Here is a 21,823-nt window from a genome sequence, read left to right on the forward strand (position 1 = left end):
GATGAATAACACAGAGATGCTGCTAAATGATAAGTGGTAAAGGGAAAAGTAAACAGGGAAGTACTACTGAGAACATAGGGTGAAGGTTGCAATCCTTGATAGTGTACCAGGGAAGGACTGTCTGAGGGGGTGGCAGCACTAAGTGAAAACCTAAAAGAGGTTGTCATACGTTTTGTTCCCAGGGAGCAAAGTGTGACACTGAGATGAACAGGGAGGAAGTTGATGAGGGAGTATTCTGAGAGTCATCAACTGTTGGAGAAGAAAAAGCAGCAGGATTGGCTGAATGAAGTAGATGGACCGAGGTACCACTACAACAGAACCTCAGCAAATCCTCCCGGCCCTCCCCTGTATTCATCTCCCTCAACCAGGTATTCAATGCTGGATGCCCACAAAGGGGAGGACTGGCCTTAGGCAATGAAGCTCTCTTCAACTAGGAATGCTTACAGGAGACAGCTGACCTGCAGCAATGGATCAATCCTGCAAGGTGGACCGGAAGTCTCAGTGGCACATCAAAGCATCTAGGGCGGAAACAGTAAACCATGCAGCTGCCTGGGAGAAAAGCATCCCAGGCAAAGAAAACAGCAAGCGCAAAGTCCCTAAGGTGGAATGAGCTAGGGATGTCCAGGAAGCAGAAAGAAGACCAATGTAGCTGAAGCTCCGTAAATAAAGGGGGCAGTAGCAAGTAATGAAGTCAGACAAGTAATAGGGGCCAGGTCTTGGCAAGACTTGTGTGTTTGACCAAGAAGCAACATGGTTTAATTTTTACATGTAAATGTCGACCATTTTGCTATGTTGAGCATAGATTTGGCAAGGAGGAGATTAAAAGCTGAAGCAGAACACCGGGTTTCTCAGCCTTGTCACCACTGATGATAATTATTTGTTGTGGACCTGTCGTTGTGCACTGTAAGATTTTTAGCCACTTCTCTGGCCTCTACCCACCCACCAGATGCCAGTGGCACCTGACTCCGCATTATGATATCTGATAATGTTTCCAAACATTGCCACTTGCCATTTTGGGAGGCAAAACTGCCACCAGTTCAGACTCGGTGAGTAAGAGGATACAAAATTCCGAGAGAGAGAGATGATGGTGCCTTGAACCACCATTTCACTTCCCTCCCACCCCATGACGCTACAGTCTCAACTCTGCAGCCAAAGCAGTCGTATTATCTGTTATCACATTATGTCACTACTATTCCAAACTGTTTATTTGCCTGAATTACCTTTGTCCTTTTATCCTTGAGCTTGGTAAATGTTGGCCTTTTTTCTTTTTCTTTTTCTTTTTCTTTTTTTTTTTGAGACAGAGCCAGAGTGCACTGGCACAATCTCGGCTCACTGCAATCTCTGTCTCCCGGGCTCAAGTTATCCACCTGCCTTGGCCTCCCAAAGTGCTGGGATTACAGGTGTGAGCCACCGCGCTCAGCCTAAATGTTGGCCTTTTTTTTTTGAGACAAAGTTTCGCTCTTGTTGCCCAGCCTGGAGTGCAATGGCACGATCTCGGCTCACTGCAACCTCCGCCTCCCGGGTTCAAGCGATTCTCCTCCCTCAGCCTCCCGAGTAGCTGGGATTACAGGCATGTGCCACCAAGCCCGGCTAATTTTTGTATTTTCAATAGAGACGGGGGTTTCTCCATGTTGGTCAGGCTGGTCTCGAACTCCTGACCTCAGGTGATCCACCCAGACCTCAGGTGATCCACCCACCTCGGCCTCCCAAAGTGCTGGGATTACAGGCGTGAGCCACTGCGCCCGGCTAGAATGTTGACTTTTAATACTAAGAGTTTCACTTGCAAAGGGAAAGAACTGTTTGTGGAATTATCAATCGCTGTCTGAGGTGTGTCGGAAGCGACACCCCTGCGGAGCATACGGTGCCGGGGTCCTTCCGAACAGGCGTTCCTCAGCCTTCAGGACTGGGCGGGCACAGGGCCCTCAGCCGCTGCCCGCCGCAGACTCCACTTCCCATGATGCCAAGGGGTCGGGCCGGCCGGAAGGCCGTGTGCCCTCCGCGGGGCATGATGGGGGAGCTAGAGATTTCCATCATGGCGGCGTCCATTTCGGGCTACACCTTCAGTGCTGTGTGTTTCCACAGCGCCAACAGCAACGCGGACCACGTAGGTGCTGGGCCCCCTGCTGCAGCCGCTGGGGGCTTTCAGCCTCTGTCTCGGGCCGGCGCTTGCGGCTAAGCCGGAACCTCATGCGGCTCGCCCCCTGGGCACCAGGGCCGGCCGGAGGAGCTGGTGACCCGGGCGGCTCCCGCCCCCGGTGAGCTCTTGCCTCTGGGGGCTCCTTCCCCCCTGGGACGGGCCCGGTAGCTTCGCGCTCTCAGCCGCTCGGCCGTCCCGGCACAGCCGCCTCCCATACAGCAAAGCTGTCCCACCTGGCCTCCTGCAGTGTCAGGAGTCGCTCGGTGGAAACCCAGCGCCTGCCCCTCCCTGAAAATCAGGCTTCTAGACTTATGAGGGGCGCACGGGGTCGGGAAGGAATCTAGAGGCCGGGCGTTTAGTCCAGAAGGCGAGGTACTCATCCCCACCCGCCAGTCTTACAGGTTGTCGTGGGGGTGCTACGAGTGAAACCATGGCTGTCACTATTGATACTTGTTAGACACGGTTGTGTGTTTTCTTCGCCCTGATGCAAAATGGAGAATGTAAACAGGAGCGTTAGGTGCACGTTCTATTTTGTATTTCCTTGAAGTTGCGTGTTTAGTTCTTTGGCCGGAGTTCTAAGACCACGGGACTAGTCACAGTGAAATAGGGAAGTGACAGGCCCACTAGTGAGTGATCGGAAATGCATAGGCTTTGGAGCCCACAAGAGGATCAGATCCTCTCTGTTTTAGTGCCTTTATTTTACAAATTGTCTTTTAACGTCATTGACCTCTGATTGGAAATGCTTTGTGAAACTAGATCACTTCTCTCTTAAAGGGCGTATATAATTTGGCTACCAAATTGGGGGATTATTTTAAGTTATGTTAACAGTGAATGATTCAAACTCATTAAACCTATGTGTGGGGTTTTTGGTTGTCATTACAAAGCAAAATGGTACACTGCAGAAGGAGGAACCGCATTTGGTTTGATGTCAGCAATCTTAGCCTCTATTAATAAAAACTGATTTCACAGAGAGGTGATTCCATTAGTAAATTGAATGCAATTAAATTATTGTACCTTTCATCCCTTCAGTGTTGATGGTAGAACTTAATGATAGGAATAGGAATATATACATCATGGGTTTTTCCAGAGGCAGCTTTGAACACTATGGCCTACGGTACTACAACCAGCTGTTTAATAATGTAATATAGTTCCATATGTAAGGTTTTGTGATACCCTTAGTGTCCATGAACTATTAAAAATGGGTCCTTTATTTCTTGAGTGCCTAGTAATATCACAGTTTATGTATATGGCAAGATTACTGTAAGAACAAGCAGCTACCTGTTGAAAAAAATTAATTCAAGAGATATCCCTTAATATCTACTCTGTGCAAGGCGTCGTACTAGACTTCATAGAAATTTTCACCAATGCCAATAGTTTGCAACTGTGTTTTATATGACCATGCCTGTTTATATTAACTTTCCCACAATTATAGATGTGGAATCCTTGAAAATAATTTCAATTTTAAGGTTGAAGAACCAACAATTTACTTTTGTAGTACATACTTATTTTGTCCAGGCAAGAAATTAATTTAAAACCACTCATCTGTAGACCTGGGGCTGGCATACTTTTCTGTACAGGGCCAGATAGTAAACTTTGTAGGCTTTGTAAGCCATATGGTCTCTGTAGCAACTATTCAACTCTGCTATTGGGAGAAAGCAGCTATAGACAGTAAAACATTCAAGTGACTGTTATTAGCTGGGCGCGGTGGCTCATGCCTGTAATCCCAGCAGTTTGGGAGGCCGAGGCGGGCAGATCACTTTAGGTCGAGAGTTTGAGACCAGCCTGACCAACATGGAGAAACCCTGTCTCCACTGAAAATACAAAAGTAGCCGGGCGTGGTGGCACATGCCTGTAATCCCAGCTACTAGGGAGGCTGAGGCAGGAAAATCCCTTGAACCTGGGAGGCAGAGGTTGTGGTGAGTCGAGATCATGCCATTGCACTCCAGCCTGGGCAACAAGAGCAAAACTGCGTCTCAATAGTAATATTTAAATAAAATAAAAACATAGAAACCATTCTTAGCTTACAGGCCATACATTAATAAGCATTAGGCTGGAATTAGTCCCCATGCCATAGTTTGCCAACTCCTACTATAAAGTAACAGTGGCTCAGATAATCCAGACCAGTAGATGTATAAACATTCCTCTTATCCTTGGCTTTAGAATGTCCTTTTAAAAAAAAAATTACAGACAAGTCTTGCTGTGTTGCCCAGGCTGATCTCAAACTCCTGGCCTCAGTCGATCTTCCCTCTTTGGTCTCTTGAAGTGTTGATTTTACAGGCGTGATCCACCGCATCTGACCTAGAACACTGTTGAGTTATATCGTTATTCCACAAACGGAAGACTGTTGTAGGGTTACCAGATGAAATACAGCACACTGAGTTAATCTGAATTTTAGATAAATAGCAATTTATTTATAGTATAAGTATATCCCAAAACTTACAGAAGAAATTATTTGTTATCTGAAATTAAAATTTTATTGTGTGTCTTGTATCTTTTTTGCTAAATCCAGCAACCCAATAGTGTAGAACACTAGGAATCTAGCTAAGTTCTTAAGGTCTAAAGTTCTGTGTGAACATGAAATTATTTTTTTGCTTTGATTTTTTGAAAGTGGGTTTTGGTTTGGTTTTGTCTTTTGCTTGTGCAAGACAAAACTGCTTTTGTGGTGAGAATTCATAACCGAAAGATTTTCATAGGGTCAAACAAGCTTATTTAGGCAGTGTTTCTCAAATTAGTAGTCATGGACACTCCTTTGGGTCTCAGAGTTTTTTTTAAAAGAGAATATATATATATATATATATATATATATATATATTTTTTTTTTTTTTTTTTTTTTTTTTTTTTGAGATAGAGTCTTGCTCTGTCACCCAGGCTTGAGTGCAGTGGCACAATCTCAGCTCACTGCAACCTCTGTCTCCTGGGTTCAAGCAATTCTGCCTCAGCCGCTCTAGTAGCTGGGATTACAGGTGCATACCACCACACCCGGCTAGTTTTTGTATTTTTAGTAGAGACAAGGTTTCTCCACGTTGGCCAGGCTGGTCTCAAACTCCTGACCTCAGGCAGTCCACCCACCTCGGCCTCCCAAAGTGCTGGGATTACAAGTGAGAGCCACTGTGCCCAGCCTACGTATTTCTTAAGTTTGAGAAATGCTCTGTGATGATTTGGTATTTTAGGACACTCCCCCTCCTCAAATCAAATACAAAAATTAGGCCGGGCGCGGTGGCTCAAGCCTGTAATCCCAGCACTTTGGGAGGCCGAGACGGGCGGATCACGAGGTCAGGAGATCGAGACCATCCTGGCTAACATGGTGAAACCCCGTCTCTACTAAAAATACAAAAAACTAGCCGGGCGAGGTGGCAGGCGCCTGTGGTCCCAGCTACTCGGGAGGCTGAGGCAGGAGAATGGCGTGAACCTGGGAGGCGGAGCTTGCAGTGAGCTGAGATCCGGTCACTGCACTCCAGCCTGGGCGACAGAGCGGGACTCTGTCTCAAAAAAAAAAAAAAAAAAAAGGTTTAGGTGATGAAATTCACTCTTCCAAAAACTGGGAAGAGTTGAAGGGATTAAAATAATATTTTATCTTGTTATCCTTTTTTGGAACAATCCAATTAATAGATATACCTCAGATTGCTTTAGACTATTTGTTGGTTTATGGAACAGTGGTTTACATGGGAAGCTTGTTTGGATTATTGTGAAAATTATAAATTTATATATCCTCAATTCCTCTTAATTTCAGTAAAAGTCATTTTTATTTTTAGTCTGCAACTATTTTCTTTAATTTTAGGAAGGATTTTTACTGGGAGAGGTAAGACAAGAGGAAACGTTTAGCATCAGTGACTCACAAATCAGCAACACAGAATTTCTGCAAGTAATTGGTAAGTAAACTTCTCAATGACTTCAGAAATATCTTTTTTGTATGTTTACCTAATGTTCGTTTTGTTGTTTTGCCCTGAACTGATTTTATCCTAAAGAATTCAGAGTATGCCGGGTACAGTGGCTCAAGCCTGTAATCCTAGCACTTTGGAAGGCCTAGGCAGGCGGATCACGAGGTCAGGAGATCGAGACCGTCCTGGCTAACACGGTGAAACCCCGTCTCTACTAAAAATACAAAAAAATTAGCTGGGCATGGTGGCTGGCACCTGTAGTCCCAGCTACTTGGAAGGCTGAGGCAGGAGAATGGTGTGAACCAGGGAGGCAGAGGTTGCAGTGAGCCAAGATCGTGCCACTGTACTCCAGCCTGGGGGACAGAGCAAGACTCCATCTCAAAAAAAAAAAAAAAAAAAAAAATCAAAGAGTATGTAGAAAAGAAACTAAAAGGCTGGCCATGGTGGCTCATGCCTGTAATCCCAGCACTTTGGGAGGCTGAGGCGGGTGGATCACCTGAGGTCAGGAGTTTGAGACCAGCCTGGCCAACATGGTGAAACTCTGTCTCTACTAAAAATACAAAATACAAAAATACTAAAAATACAAAAATGAGCTGGGCTTTTTTTGGTGGCAGGTGCCTGTAATCCCAGCTACTCAGGAGGCTGAGGCAGGAGAATCACTTGAACCCAGGAGGTGGAGGTTGCAGTGAGCCAGGATCTTGTCTCAAAATAGAAAGAAAGAAAAAAACTAAGATTATTTGCACTAATAAATGATACAAGATGTTTTTATGTCACTATAAAGTCAGAGAAAACAGAATGTCTAACTATAAGTATGGGTCTTCTATAAAGTATTCCTTTCCCACCAGTGGGGGTGACTTTCACTGAATTGCTGTGTGACCACTTGATCGATAGTCTCTTCAAAACCACCATGAACCTCAAGTTTGCAAATTAGGCTCTCCCCATTGCCAATATCACCTCATACTATAACAAATGCATCTGTTGTGCTGGTCCTTCCTAAAGGGATCCAGCAAGGATATTTACATTTGTTTACATGGGATATTACTAAACCTATACAGCCTTCTGAGGGATAAGCCAGATACCACTTTGGAGGAGATATCTGGGGAAGATGAAGGAGTCTTTGTAGATATAGATGCGCCCACTCTCTGTGGATCAGCCTCCTTTTGGTGAATAGAGGTCATAGTCCTTTCAGGTACACTTCAGGCAGATCACCAAACCGCATATCCTAATACTCTGAACAAAGCAAGGAACTTTTCATTTATTTATGCGGCAAACATTTATTGAAGAATTTTCATATGTGAGGTGTGTGCTGGGCAGTGAAGGAAATACCCAGAATCGTCCCTGCCTTCTAGAGCTGCTTGGAGGATTAGACAGGCAGGAAGAAATACCAGACAGTATGAGAAGAATGATATAAGAAAGTAATAAAGAAAATCCCCGAAGTGCCCAAAGTTGAGAGGAAAACTGCTAGTGGGGAAATCAGTGAAGATGTGTGTCAGGAGGTAAACTAAATGGGCAGTACATTCAGGGGAGCACAGAACAAGGTCTGCATAAAATACACAGGGAATCTGGTCTGTTCATATGACTAAAATACAGAATATGTGGAGATGAGTGGTTTATGGTTTGAAATACTGTTGGCTAGCCAGGTGCAGTGGCTCACGCCTATAATCCCAGCACTTTGGGAGGCTGAGGCGGGCAGATCACCCAAGGCTGGGAGTTTAATACCAACCTGATCAACATGGATAAACCCCGTCTCTACTAAAAATACAAAAATTAGCCGGATGTGGTGGCACATGCCTGTAATCCCAGCTATTCAGGAGGCTGAGGCAGGAGAATCGCTTGAACCTGGGAGGCGGAGGTTGCGATGAGCTGAGATCGTGCCATTCTACTCCAGCCCGGGCAACAGGAGCAAAACTCTGTCTCAAAAGAAAAGAAAAGAAAAAGAAGGAAATACTGTTGGCAAATGGCAAGTTCGGTCATGTTGGGAGCAAATAATTAATTTCAAGCCTGTTCTGATAGGCTTCTAGTATGTGGGGTAGGGGACAAGGGTGTTTTATTTATTTATTTATGTTTGAGACGGAGTCTGGCTCTGTCACCCAGGCTGGAGTGCAGTGGTGCACCTGCCTCGGCCACCCAAAGTGCTGGGATTACAGGTGTGAGCCACCACGTCTGGCCCCAAGGGTATGTATTGAAGTTAGGTCAGGATTAGGGGGAATCAAGAGACTGAACTACCTACTAATGCAGGCTTGTCCAACCCACGGCCTGTAGGCTGCATGCGGCCCATGAAGCTTTGAATGCAGCCCAACACAAATTTGTAAACTTTCCTCAAACATTATGAGGTTTTTAAAAAAAAATTTTTTTTAAGACCAAGTTTCGCTCTTGTTGCCCAGGCTGGATTGCAATGGCGCGATCTTGGCTCACTGCAACCTCCGCCTCCCAGGTTCAAGCGATTCTCCTACCTCAGCCTCCTGAGTTGCTGAGATTACAGACATGCACCACCATGCCCGGCTAATTTTTTTGTATTTTTAGTAGAGACGGGGTTTCTCCATGTTGGTCAGGCTGGTCTCGAACTCCCAACCTCAGGTGATATGCCTGCCTCGGCCTACCAAAGTGCTGGGATTACAGGTGTGAGCCATCGTGCCCGGCCATTGTGAGATTTTTTTGCAATTGTTTTTAAAGCTCATCAGCTATTGTTAGTATATTTAATGTGTGACCCAAGACAATTCTTCTTCTTCCAGTGTGGCCCAGGGAAGCCAAAAGACTGAATACTCCTGCCCTAGTGGATCAAAACTATAAAACCCACTCACCACATTATTGACTTGACTTATTTACTAAGTAAAGGCTTGAGGCTGGGTGCAGTGGCTCATACCTGTAATCCCAACACTTTGGGAGGCCGAGGCAGGAGGATGGCTTGAGGCCAGGAGTTCAAGACCAGCCTGAGCAAGGTGGCGAGACCCTGTCTCTACAAGAAATTTTTATAATTAGCCAGGCGTAGTGTTTTGCTACTGTAGTCCCAGCTACTCAGAAGCCTGAGGTGGGAGGTTTGCCTGAGCCCGAAAGTTTGAGGCTGCAGTCAACCGTGATCGTACCAATTCACTCCAGCCTGAGCAACAGAGCAAGATCTCATCTCAAAAAAAAAAAAAAGACTTGTGATGTGTAAGACAGTAGAGCTAGTCTTTCATCACGGGTGTTTTTGTTTTGTTTTATTGAGACAGAGTCTCGCTCTGTCACCAGGCTGGAGAGCAGTGGCACAATCTCGGCTCACTGCAACCTCCACCTCCTGGGTTCAAGCGATTCTTCTGCTTCAGCCTCCCTAGTAGCTGGAACTACAGGTGCGCGCCACCACTCCCAGCTAATTTTTGTATTTTTAGTAGAGATGGGGTTTCACCATGTTGACCAGGATGGTCTCGCTCTCTTGACCTTACGATCTGTCCGCCTTGGCCTCCCAAAGTGCTGGGATTACAGGTGTGAGCTACTGCACTGGCCCATCAAGGGTGTTTTTGTTTTTATTTTCATTTTGCTTAATTCTTTAAAACCCTAAAACAGCCGGGCACGCTGGCTCAGAGATTGTGCCACTACACTCTAACCTGGGCAACAGAAAAAAAAAATTAAAAAAGAAATGAAGCAAGAGAATCGCTTGAATGTGGGAGGCAGAGGTTGCAGTGAGACGAGATTGTGCCACTGCACTCCAGCCTGGGTGACAAAGTGAGACTCTGTCTCAACAACAACAAAAAAGAATATCACCTTTTGAACATGAAATGTCTGCATCTTGTTTTGAATATGTATGAATTGAAAAAGCTGTGCTAACTCACTTGAAGCAGAGCTGTCCACCCTTAGTTCTAGGAGTGGCAGGGAGAAGGCAGCAACAGACGTGTCCCTAGTTAATGAGGTGATGCAGTAACAATTATTGGAAAGAATGAAAGGAGGAAGGAGAAGAAATGTTCAACTCACCCAACAGAAAGAAAAGCAAGAACAATGGTACCACACAGCAGGGATTTGTAAAGAAATGTGTGCTGCGAGGCGACGTGTACATGAACAGGTGTCTACTGTGTTGTTGAGGCACAAGAAACTCTGGAAATTCCAGGTGAGGCTGCCCAGCCCCTGCCTGCTTCCAGAGGTTTACCTGTCTATTAAGGTGTCCTCCAACTTCATTTCGATCTGCAGTTTTTCATGTTTGAGATAATCACCCTGTTTTTCCATGAGTGCTTAATATTGCAAAACATCTTAGAAAGCTTTAACTTCCTTCAAAAAATACCACACAATTTCCATAGAATGTCTTTAGCGTGCTTCTAATCCAGTTTGTAAAGTTGAAAGAAACTGCTTTGGTAACTGTGTGCATTCAGAGTTCAGAACTTACTCCAGGAATTTCATTAAATGACAGTTCTTTAAAGTAGAAGATGATTTTTTTGTATTTTTAGTAGAGACGGGTTTTCACTGTGTTAGCCAGGATGGTCTCGATCTCCTGACCTTGTGATCCGCCACCTCGGCCTCCGAAAGTGCTGGGACTACAGGCTTGAGCCGCCACACCTGGCCTATGGTTTCCTTTTAATTGAGTTAAGATTACAGCCTAGAACTCTGAGGCTGTGGTTTTTTAAACAGCAGGTAATAAGCTGCTCTCTAGGAGAATGTGATTATTATAACTGAATGGTCAATTAGTTTCATGGTCTTATAAAGAAACCCAGACCCTAAGCCCCCTGATGAGCTCGAAGAAATTGTTCACTCTGCTTAATCACAGCAACTTTTCAGAAGCTGTTACAATCTACCCTGTAGTGATTGTTTCCCTCGGTACTGACCATCTTTGAAAGGATTAATAGACTTCCAGAGTTCCTTCCACTTCAAAACACCTGGCCCAAGTTGTCATGAGTTATTGGTTATTAATGGTAGGGCGAGGGTGGTTAAGGCCCTCTGTCCCCAGGCTGTCCTCACTGCTGTTTTTTTTTTTTTTTTTTTTTTTTTTTTTTTTAATGAGACAGAAACTCACTCTGTCGCCCAGGCTGGAATGCAGTGGTACAATCTCTGCTCACTGCAGCCTCAGCCTCCTGGGTTCAAGCGATTCTCCTGCCTCGGCCTCCTGAGTAGCTGGGATTACAGGCGCCTACCACCACGCCCTGCTAATTTTTGTATTTTTAGCAGAGACGGGGTTTCACCACTTTGGCCAGACTGGTCTTGAACTCCTGACCTAGTGATCCGTCCGCCTCGGCTTCCCAAAGTGCTGGGATTACAGGCGTGAGCCACTGCACCCAGTCACCTCACAGCTTTTATCCCACTTGATTGAATGCTTCTAGTCAGTGGTTGCTTTTTCCTGTGATGCTTTTTTAAATAGATAAGATTGAATAAGGCACATAATAGCTGCATATTCCTGAATAATAATCTTTCAGATGTGTGCTCATCATACATGGGCAAATAGAACTAGAACTTTCATTCTGTAGTCTCCTTTATTCTGAGAGTGTGTCACTGAGGGTGAGTGTTCAGAGGTCGTGCTGCCTTCACTGGTGTACACGTAGCAACTGTTTGGCAGAGGAAAAAGCTGTCTTTGTTGTCAGAGATTTTGGTTAAAAAAAAAATCCTGAGCTATTTTATAGTTGCCTATGTCTTATATGATTAACTAAGATGTATTTCCTCTTTCTAATTACAGAAATCCATAACCATCAGCCTTGTTCAAAACTTTTTAGGTAAGCCACGTGTAAGCTTTTAGTCCTTATTGAAAGGATTGATTGATGAAAAGCTAGTGAATTTTGGCCTGTAGCTGATTGTGGCTGTAAAGTCACGAGGGTACCCAAATCCATGGATTTCTTGAGTGCTATGTACACGGCATTGTGTTAGGTTAGGAAAAGGGAAGGGGAGAGTGTCAGTTGTGGCCATAGTGATTTAGAATGGAAGTATTTCCTCTCAGCCTATCAAGGGCTCTTCAATTATAAAGAAAAAAGTTAATCAACATGAAATAATTCAATGGATGTTCTTAAGAGGAATAAAAAATGTTTAGTGTTCAACTTTAAAAATGTAAGAAAGGCCGGGCGCGGTGGCTCATGCCTGTAATCCTAGCACTTTGGGAGGCCGAGGCGGGCGGATCACGAGGTCAGGAGATTGAGACCATCCTGGCTAACACAGTGAAACCCCATCTCTACTAAAAATACAAAAAATTAGCCAGACGTGATGGCGGGCGCCTGTAGTTCCAGCTACTTGGGAGGCTGAGGCAGGAGAAAGGTGTGAACCCAGGAGGCGGAGCTTGTAGTGAGCCGAGATCGCGCCACTGCACTTCCAGCCTGGGCGACAGAACAAGACTCCGTCTCAAAAAAAAAAAAAAAAAAAAAAGTAAGAAAAGGGAGTATAAAACGTTCTTTTTGTGTTCATTGAAGTGAATACAGTAGTCCCTGCTTATCCTCGGGCGATATGTAGCAAGACTCCAGAAATCATGGATAGTACTGAACCGTATCTATATGTACTATGGTTTTTCCTATATGTACGTACCTATCATGAAGTTTCACTTATGAATGAGGCACAGTAAGAGATAATTGAAGTTATGTGAATGTGTCCACTCACTGTCAAACATATTTGAGAGATTGACCAAGGGTAACTGAAACTGGAAAGTGAAACCACAGGTAAGAGGGGGACTACTGTATTCACCAATGCCATATTATGACCAACTAAAGGACAGAACGAAAAAGAAATAAGGGGAGAAACGTTCGGAAAGGAGAAAGCATACAACAGAGAGACATCTGGAGGGAAAGGAGTGAGGAAGAGTAAGTCCAGGGTCTCTTACTCACTGGACTTCCTCCAAACCACCACCAGGCCTATGCCTTCTTTCTCAGCCCTAAATCCTTCCACCTAATGGCTGGGATCATGATTTCAACTCTGTGTTTCATAAAACTCCTCCAAGACCCAACTTCTTACTCCCTTCCAAAAGCCAGGCCAATACTTTCCTTCTAGCATTGCCCACATGAATACTACCAGCATTCCTCATCAGCACTTCCTTCTGTAACACCAGCCAGCCCTTTCGCTTGCCTCTTCCTGCTGTTCCCTGCAGCTTTCACCCTGACCACTCTCCCACTGTCAGGTGGCCCAAACACCTAGCCCCCTTGCCCACAAACCCCTGGAGACTTGTGTCACATTCACCCTCGCACATCCACCCCCACCTATTGATTGCTTCAGAGAATTGTCACCATGCAAGATGGCTACCTATAAATGAAGCTATCAGTTGCTGAGAACCTCACCTCTTTGAGATTTACACATAACCGAAAGAGGAATGGGGAAGCAAGACGAGCAGTCAGCAGTTCGTTTGAGAGGAATCTCAGAGCAAGTGAAATTGTTTAGACTCTGGTTCACACATTGCCTCTGGTCTACGAAGGTGTCTGATTTGGTTTTGACTGTCCAAAGCTTCACTAGGTGTACCCTGCCTCAGCCTTCTGAGGAATTCATTAAAATACTGTCAGCAAAGCAGTACTAGAACAAGGATTTGAGTTTAAAGAATAGACTCAGTTATTAGAGCCAAAAGAAACCTTAGATAACATCTGTCTATTCCAAACTCCTTATTTTGCAAAAAATGGAATGGAAACCAGGTGAAGTGACTTGCCCCAGATCATACAGTGAGAAACAGAACAGAAGCTGGAGCTTGTGTCACTTGCCTTTCAAGTCAGTGGTTTTGTTTGTTTGTTTGTTTGTTTTTAACCATATCTTGAATTCCTTTCTGTCTTATAAGGCCCGGGCTTATGGTGGTAGGGAAAGAGGTAGAAGTGTGGCTTTCCCAAGCCCACATCCAGTGATAGAGGAGGCCCATGCATCATTATACCTGGATGTACACCACGGGATCCTGGTCATGTTGGTCTATTTTGGAGGTGATTGTATTAGGTTTGAAGCTAGCCAGACATGGCTTCAAATTCCAGCCCCTCTGTCTACCAGCCCTGTGATTTGGAGGAAGTCACTTGGCCTTGGTGCGTTTATCTACGAAACTGGGAATAAAACTTGTGGAATTGTTGGGTCAAACTAATACCTCCCAGCACTGAGGCAAGAATGGAATGAAACAACCTGAGAAAGTATGCAGCCCAGTGTCTTCTTCCGCATCCCACAAATGTTTATTTCCCTTCTTCATTTCTCAGAAAATGAGCTGCTATGTTATCTTTTTTTCATAAGTAATTGATACCTAGAAACAAAGAAAAGATGTCATAGCCATTTGAAACCCCACATTTTATAATTACTTGCTATCAGCACCTCCCACATGTGGAAGTAATATCTCTTGAATGTACCAATCTCTTGAGTATTCTTCGATGCAAAAGGTACCTCATTTCAGAAAAGCATTTAGACTGATTTCTCTTTATGTGCCTATGTAAGGTGAGAAATTAGGTCTTCATTAGGGTTACCACAGACATGTAGCTCAGCACATCTGTGTTACAAAACTATGTGGTTTTAGTAAAAGATTTTTTTCTCTTAAACAGTTTTTATGACTACGCAAGCAAAGTGAATGAGGAGAGTTTGGACAGGATTCTTAAAGATCGGAGAAAGGTATGTTCTGTTTGTTGCCCAGTGTGATTCTGAAATCGTTCCTTATCTCCCAAAGCTAAAACCAGACAGGAATGTAAAATGGAACAATAAGATTTGATGTTAATATGTAAGAGTTTTGTTAACCTATATAGATTTTTTGATATATTAATAGAAAAAAATTTAGATATTTATAGCCTGATACCATTATTGTTATACGCCTGTAATCCCAGCTACTCGGGAGGCTGAGGCACAAGAATTGCTTGAACTCAGGCGGCAGAGGTTGCAGTGAGCTGAGATCGCACCACTGCACTCCAGCCTGGGAGACAGAGCGAGACTCCATCTCAATTTAAAAAAAAAAAAAAAGTTGAACACAGATGTTTCTCCAAAAGGTCATGTGTTTATTATTTCTATCAACATTTGCATATGATGTTCTAGTTATGTATAGACTAGGTAAGCAAGTCTGAATACAACTGAAAATAAACCAAAGTTTTCTTGTTGCAGTAGTGACTAATAATGCCATTTGTAATTTACTGTGTTGTACTATGTATGGGTTTTACTTTTTACCTTGGGATATTCTATAAAAATAGATCCATTACTAACCATTTCTTAAGAAAGAAAGTACCAATAAAAGTTTTCAACTTGTTGCCGGGCACAGTGGCTCATGCCTGTAATCTCAGCACTTTGGGAGGACGAGACAGGAGGGTCATGAGGTCAGGAGATCGACACCATGCTGGCTAACATGGTAAAATCCTGTCTCTACTAAAAATACAAAAAATTAGCCGGGTGTGGTGGCAGGCGCCTGTAATCCCGGCTACTTGGGAGGCTGAGGCAGGAGAATGGCGTGAACCCGGGAGGTGGAGCTTGCAGTGAGTCGAGATGGCACCAGTGCACTCCGGCCTGGGCGACAGAGTGAGACTCCGTCTCAAACAAAAAGGTTTTCAACTTGTCAAGCGGGAAACAAAATGCCTTTGTTTAACAGTGTTAGGAGTAAGTGCAGTTAGATTAAAACAACAGCCTTTCTAATGTACAGGAGGAGGTAAGGATAAAAGGAAGAATAGGAAGTGTGGAAGGATAGGTCAGAAGAAAGGCAAATGGCTTTATGCATGATAGTAAGCTGAAGAGGTGCTCCATTCTGGTAGTCTAACCAAGCTGCCTGCCCAACCAGGAAGGGGTATTAAAGCAGCCACAGGCATCACATGGTCCAGCACTCTCATATTAGTGATTTGCCTGGGAGCAGACATTCTGGAATCTCTTAGCAGCCCATCCCTCACCTCTCAGATGCTACTTTACACCCTCATTTTTCATATTTTAAATTATGAACCTTTATTATACTTTTTAAAAAAATTTTTATTTATTTTTTTGAGATGGAGTCTGACTGTGTCACCCAGGCTGCAGTGCAGTGGTGCGATCTCGGCTCACTGCAAACTCCACCTCCCAGGTTCAAGCAATTCTGCCTCTGCCTCTGCCTCCTGAGGAGCTGGGACTATAGGGGTGCGCCACCACACCCGGCTAATTCTTACATTTTTGGTAGAGACGGGGTTTCACCATATTGCCCAGGCTGGTCTCAAACTCAAGTGATCCACCTGCCTCAGCCTCCCAAATTGTTGGGATTACAGGCATGAGCCACCGCACTCAGCCATGAATCTTAATTATACTTTCTAAAACTAAAATTTGTTCTATACAGATTCTTTTTGGAGCACAATTTTCTAGAGCATTCACTACATATTAGAAGTACCAGGAAGTATTTTTTTTAAAACAGATTTCAAATTTTTATTTGATTTGATTTGTATTTATTTATTTTGAGATGGGGGTCTCACGCTGTCACCCATCCTGGAGTGCAGTGGCATGATCATGGCTCACTGTAGCCTCGACCTCCCAGGCTCAGGTGATCCTCCCACCTCAGCCCCCCAAGTAGCTGGGACTACAGGCATGCGCCATAACACCTGGCTAATTTTTTTTTTTTTTTAGTAGAAACGGGGTTTTGCCATGTTGCTCAGGCTAGTCTCAAAGCCCTGGGCTCAAGCGATCTATTCATCTTGGCCTCCCCAAGTGCTGGGTTTACAGGTGTGAGCCACTGCACCTGGCAGATTTCAAAATTTTAAGTGAGAAAGATGAGTAACGACCTTGAACAGGAAATTCACAAAAGAAGAAATCGACTGGGCACGGTGCTCATGCCTGTAATCCTAGCATTTGGGGAGGCTGAGGCTGGTGGGTCATGAGGTCAGGAGATCGAGACCATCCTGGCTAACATGGTGAAACGCCATCTTTACGAAAAATACAAAAAATTAGCCAGGCGTGGTGGCATGCGCCTGTTGTCCCTGGTAGTTGGGAGGCTGAGGCATGAGAATTGCTTGAACCTAGGAGGTGGAGGTTGCTGTGAGCCAAGATCATGCCACTGCTCTCCAGCCTGGGCAACAGAGCAAGACTCCATCTCAAAAACCAAAAAAAAAAAAAAGGCAGCTAGGAAAAAAAATGAAATAAAAGAGTTCAAATTGGCATAACTGAAAAGCACTGTTATTCATCCAATAGCCACTTGAAAGATTCTATTAGTCAATGAGTATTTCATGAAAACAGCCAGTGTGCTGAGCACCGTTCAGGTCTTTGCAGGAAGGCAGGGGAAGTGTGAGGCATGCCTGAGGTCTACTGAGTAGGTAATTCCAACATTCCAAATAGGAGTTGGGTACAGAGTATTGAATCTTAGAATGAAATGTGCCGTGTTCACATACATCAATAGCTCTATCTAATTGTATCCACATTTTCTTGAAAACTACTTTTACCTTTTTTGTGGCCACCATCGTGTCTAATGTAGAATGTGAAAGTTAGTGTTGCCCAGTGGAAAGAGGCAGGCATCTTGATTCCACATCTTGGCTGTCACTCATGAGCTCTGTAACTTTGGACAAAACATCTCTTCTATAAGATTATATACTGAGGCCAGGCACAGTGGCTCATGCCTGTTATCCCAGCACTTTAGGAGGCTGAGGCGGATGGACCACTTGAGGTCAGGAGTTCAAGACCCACCTGGCCAACATGGCGAAACCTCCTCTCTACTAAAAATACAAAAATTAACGGGGCGTGGTGGCGCATGCCTGTGATACCAGCTGCTCGGGAGGCTGAAGCAGGAGAATCACTTGAACCCAAGAGGTGGAGGTTGCCGTGAGCCGAGATCGTGCCACTGCCCTCCAGCCTGGGCAACAGAGCAAGACTCTGTCTCAAAAAAAAAAAAAAAAAAAAAGATTATACCCTGAAAGAAAAGCTTGGGTTTTCTTTTTATTTAAGGAATATCAGAATTAATTGCTTTAATCTATGGGAAGATTTGTTTTATGTTCAGTAGTACTCCTTGAGTCAGGAACTCTTGCTTATTTCTTTGTTCTCTGTAGTTCTTTGCATGTGATATGAACTCAATGGAGAAAACATTATTCACTTAGAGTGGTGTAATTAGTGAAAATATTTGTGACATAGCTAGCCTCAGCAAAAGTTGGCTTACTTTCTACATGAAAGTGTCAAAACAATCTCAATTTACTGTTAATTTTAATTTTAATATGACACTAATAGCTTTAAACTACCTTTACTTCTTAAAACAAGATTTTAGCCCAGAGTTGGTTTCAAAGAAGGAAGCTGTATGAAGATTGATCTTCTAATAAATAATTAAATGTTTTGACAACAGATGTTTTTAAATTTCAATATGCAAAAGAAAAATTCAGAAACTGACTGAAATTCAGATTCCTGGCTCTGTCTTGGGAGGTTCTGATTCTGCAGATGTGGGTGGGGCCCAGGAATCTGCACTTTAGCAGTCTTTCGGATATCCCTGAAGTCATCTGTCTTCCTGATGACCAACAAATCTCATTATGAGAAGTATTCTTCTAGAGAGTGTAACAGTTTCATCAGCCAGTTTAGTTGTGCTGTAGTTAGAGCTGACAAAGCCACACTTTTAAAATAGTTTTATTGAGGTAAAATTGACATATCATACATATTTCAAATGTATACTCTTAGAAGTTTGATGTATGTGTAAACTTGTGAAACCATCACCATACTAGGATAACGAGCATCTCTATTACCTACAAAAGCTTCCTCATGCCTTTCCAGTCCTGCCTTCTCCCCCGATTCCTGTTAACCACTGATCTGCTTTATGTCACTGTAGATTAGTTTTCATTTTCTAGCATTTTGTATAAATAGAACCCTATAACCTATACTTGTTTTAGTGAGGAGGTGTCTAGCTTCTTTCGCTCAGCATAGTTATTTTGGGACTCATTCGTGTTCTTTTTGTTACTAAGCAGGATCCAGTGTATGCCGGAACCAGTCTGTTTATCCATGCTCCTGCTGATGGACACTTGGGTTGTTTCAGTGTGGGGCTTTTGCACATAAAGCTTCTGTGAACATTTGTGCACTTGTGTTTGTATGGATACATTCAGAATTAAATTTGTAAGATTTCATGCAACTCTTCACACTTTTCTTTCAGAAAGTCATTGGGTGGTACAGATTCCGGCGCAACACACAGCAGCAGATGTCCTACAGAGAGCAGGTTCTTCACAAGCAGCTCACCCGCATCCTCGGTGTGCCCGACCTCGTCTTTCTCCTCTTCAGCTTCATCTCCACTGCCAACAATTCCACTCACGCTTTAGAATACGTACTCTTTAGACCAAATAGAAGGTAAAGCTTTCTTTTCCATCTGTCTCACATATAAGAAGGATGTTGGGACCAGGCGTAGTGGCTCATGCCTGTAATCCCAGCACTTTGGGAGGCCAAGGTGGGCAGATCATGAGGTCAAGAGATCGAGACCATCCTGGCCAACATGGTGAAACCCCGTCTCTGCTAAAAATTCAAAAATTAGGCCGGGTGCGGTGGCTCACGCCTGTAATCCGAGCTCTCAGGGAGGCAGAGGCAGGAGGATAGCTTGAGCCCAGGAGTTCGAGACCTGCCTGGGTAATATAGCGAGACCCCATTCTCCACAAAAAGGGAAAAAAAAAGACAAAAAAAAAAATTCAAAAATTAGCTGGGTGTGGTGGCGTGTGCCTGTATTCCCAGCTACTCAGGAGGCTGAGGCAGAAGAATTGCTTGAACCTGGAGGCGGAGGTTGCAGTGAGCTGAGACCGTGCCTGGCAACAGAGCAAGAATCCATCTCAAAAAAAAAAAAAGACAGACGTTGGTACAAGTCATTGAGATTCATGACTTTGAAAATGTGCATTATAGTGCATTTTATGCTTTTTTTTTTTTTTTTTTTTTTTGAGACGGAGTCCAGCTCTGTCACTCAGGCTGGAGTGCAGTGGCGCGATCTCAGCTCACTGCAACCTCTGCTTCCTGGGTTCAAGCGATTCTCTTGCCTCAGCCTCTCCAGTAGCTGGGATTACAGGCACACACCACCATGCTGGCTAATTTTTTTGTATTTTTAGTAGAGACAGGGTTTTGACATGTTGGCCAGGCTGGTTTCGAACTCCTGACCTCAGGTGATTCACCTGCCTCGGCCTCCCCAAATTTTATGCATCTTTAAATAAAAATTTGTATTATTCTCTTTAGCTCTTTTTGTGGTTACAGAAGGTATTTTTCTTGTCAGTTATTTACATAAAATTGTTTTTGGATCAAGAAGCATTAATAAGATGTGTTTATTATGCATAAATCCTTATAAGGAATAAATAGCTGGAAATCATCATTTGCTTCTCCATAATCCACTGTGTGGAAATGCAGTTTTATTGCTGTGGAAGTCTGATTATAATTTTGAAACATAAATTTCATATACAAAATTGTGAAATTGATCCACCTGCTGGTTAATAAGGGTTTTGCATTGTGAACTTGTTAAAGCAAAAAAAAAAAAAAAAAAACCCCATATGATTATACGATCATGTTGTCTGTTTGTAAACAGCAGAATGGTTTCCCTCTGGAAGTTTATTTGTTGTAGAATAAATTGACATCAGTGAAAATAATTGTTAATTGTTAAAAAGGTTTTTATAAGATTTCATTACATAATCTGTACGTGTTTCTTGAGCGCTTACAATAGGCTCAGCATTGTGTCAGTCACTGTGGGTATATGAAAGATGTGTAAGGCATGACCTCTGCTCTCAAAGAGTTGATAAGCAAGGTTTTACTTTATAGGAGGGAAAACATTACTAACTCATGTATCTTTGGGTTTTCTGTAGAAGGAGGTGCTCCATGAGACCTTCCTGTTAGTTTACCAATGTCAGCAACTAAGACTCCTATCACCAAGCCCCATTCTTTTCTTAGTTAATTAATTTTATTTATTTTAATTTTATTATTATTATTGTTTAGAGATAGGGTCTTGCTCTGTCACCCAGGCTGGAGTACAGTGGCACTATCATAGCTCACTGTAACCTTGAACTCCTGATTCTGTCACCTCAGCCTCTTAAGTAGCTGGGACTGTGGGCACATGCCACCACACATGCCCTTTTTAAAGAATTATTCATTTATTTATTTATGTAGAGATAGTCTCGCTCTGTCGCCCAGGCTGGAGTGCAGTGGCACAATCTTGGCTCATTGCATCCTCCGCCTCCTGGGTTCAAGTGATTCTCCTGCCTCCGCCTCCTGAGTAGCTGGGACTACAGGTGTGCACCACCATGCCCAGCTAATTTTTTTTTCATTTTTAGTAGAGAGAAGGTTTCACCATGTTGGCCAGGCTGGTCTTGGTCTCCAACTCCTGACCTCAGGTGATCTGCCCACCTCGGCCTCCCAAAGTGCTGAGATTACAGGTGTGAGCCACCACACCTAGCCCTTTTTTTTTTTCAAACTGTCAATCTCACTTGAATATGATAGAATGGTACATTTAACATGATCTCTTTCTGAATTTTTCCCATAGATATAATCAAAGGATATCACTTGCTATTCCCAATCTAGGAAATACTAGCCAGCAAGAGTACAAAGTGTCTTCAGTGCCAAATACTTCTCAGAGTTATGCCAAAGTGATTAAAGAACATGGGTAAGTTGAAAGGTAAAGTGCTAGTTTTTTCTTTTGTCAGCAATATTTCTTTTGTTAATAACATTTAAAAGGTGTATGGAAAAATGTAAAACCAAGTTTGATATGATTAAAACTGAAGAATACAGTAAGATAATTGTCTGGATACCACCAGCGTGTATCAAAATTTTGTTCTTATTGAAAAGAGAATTTACTTTCATTAATTTTTTTTTTTTTTTTTTTTTTTTTTTTTTGAGATGGAGTCTGGCTCTGTCGCCCAGGCTGGAGTGCAGTGGCCGGATCTCAGCTCACTGCAAGCTCCGCCTCCCGGGTTTACACCATTCTCCTGCCTCAACCTCCCGAGTAGCTGGGACTACAGGCGCCCGCCACCTCGCCCGGCTAGTTTTTTGTATTTTTTAGTAGAGACGAGGTTTCACCGTG

General features: G+C 43.6%; 1 protein-coding gene across 1 annotated transcript in view; it reads left to right on the forward strand.

Moving 5' to 3' along the window:
* Nucleotides 1-1,977: 1,977 nt before the first annotated feature.
* Nucleotides 1,978-21,823, forward strand: part of ABRAXAS2 (abraxas 2, BRISC complex subunit) — a 28,307-nt gene continuing 8,461 nt past the window's right edge. The window contains exons 1-6 of the mRNA XM_038009687.2: nt 1,978-2,104; nt 5,916-6,006; nt 11,645-11,681; nt 14,439-14,505; nt 18,941-19,131; nt 21,287-21,406. Coding sequence (XP_037865615.2) covers nt 2,006-2,104; nt 5,916-6,006; nt 11,645-11,681; nt 14,439-14,505; nt 18,941-19,131; nt 21,287-21,406 — 605 coding nt within the window. The 5' untranslated portion in view covers nt 1,978-2,005. The remainder of the gene's footprint in view (nt 2,105-5,915; nt 6,007-11,644; nt 11,682-14,438; nt 14,506-18,940; nt 19,132-21,286; nt 21,407-21,823) is intronic.

This window comes from Chlorocebus sabaeus, chromosome 9, assembly GCF_047675955.1.
Source record: "Chlorocebus sabaeus isolate Y175 chromosome 9, mChlSab1.0.hap1, whole genome shotgun sequence".
Taxonomy (NCBI): domain Eukaryota; kingdom Metazoa; phylum Chordata; class Mammalia; order Primates; family Cercopithecidae; genus Chlorocebus; species Chlorocebus sabaeus.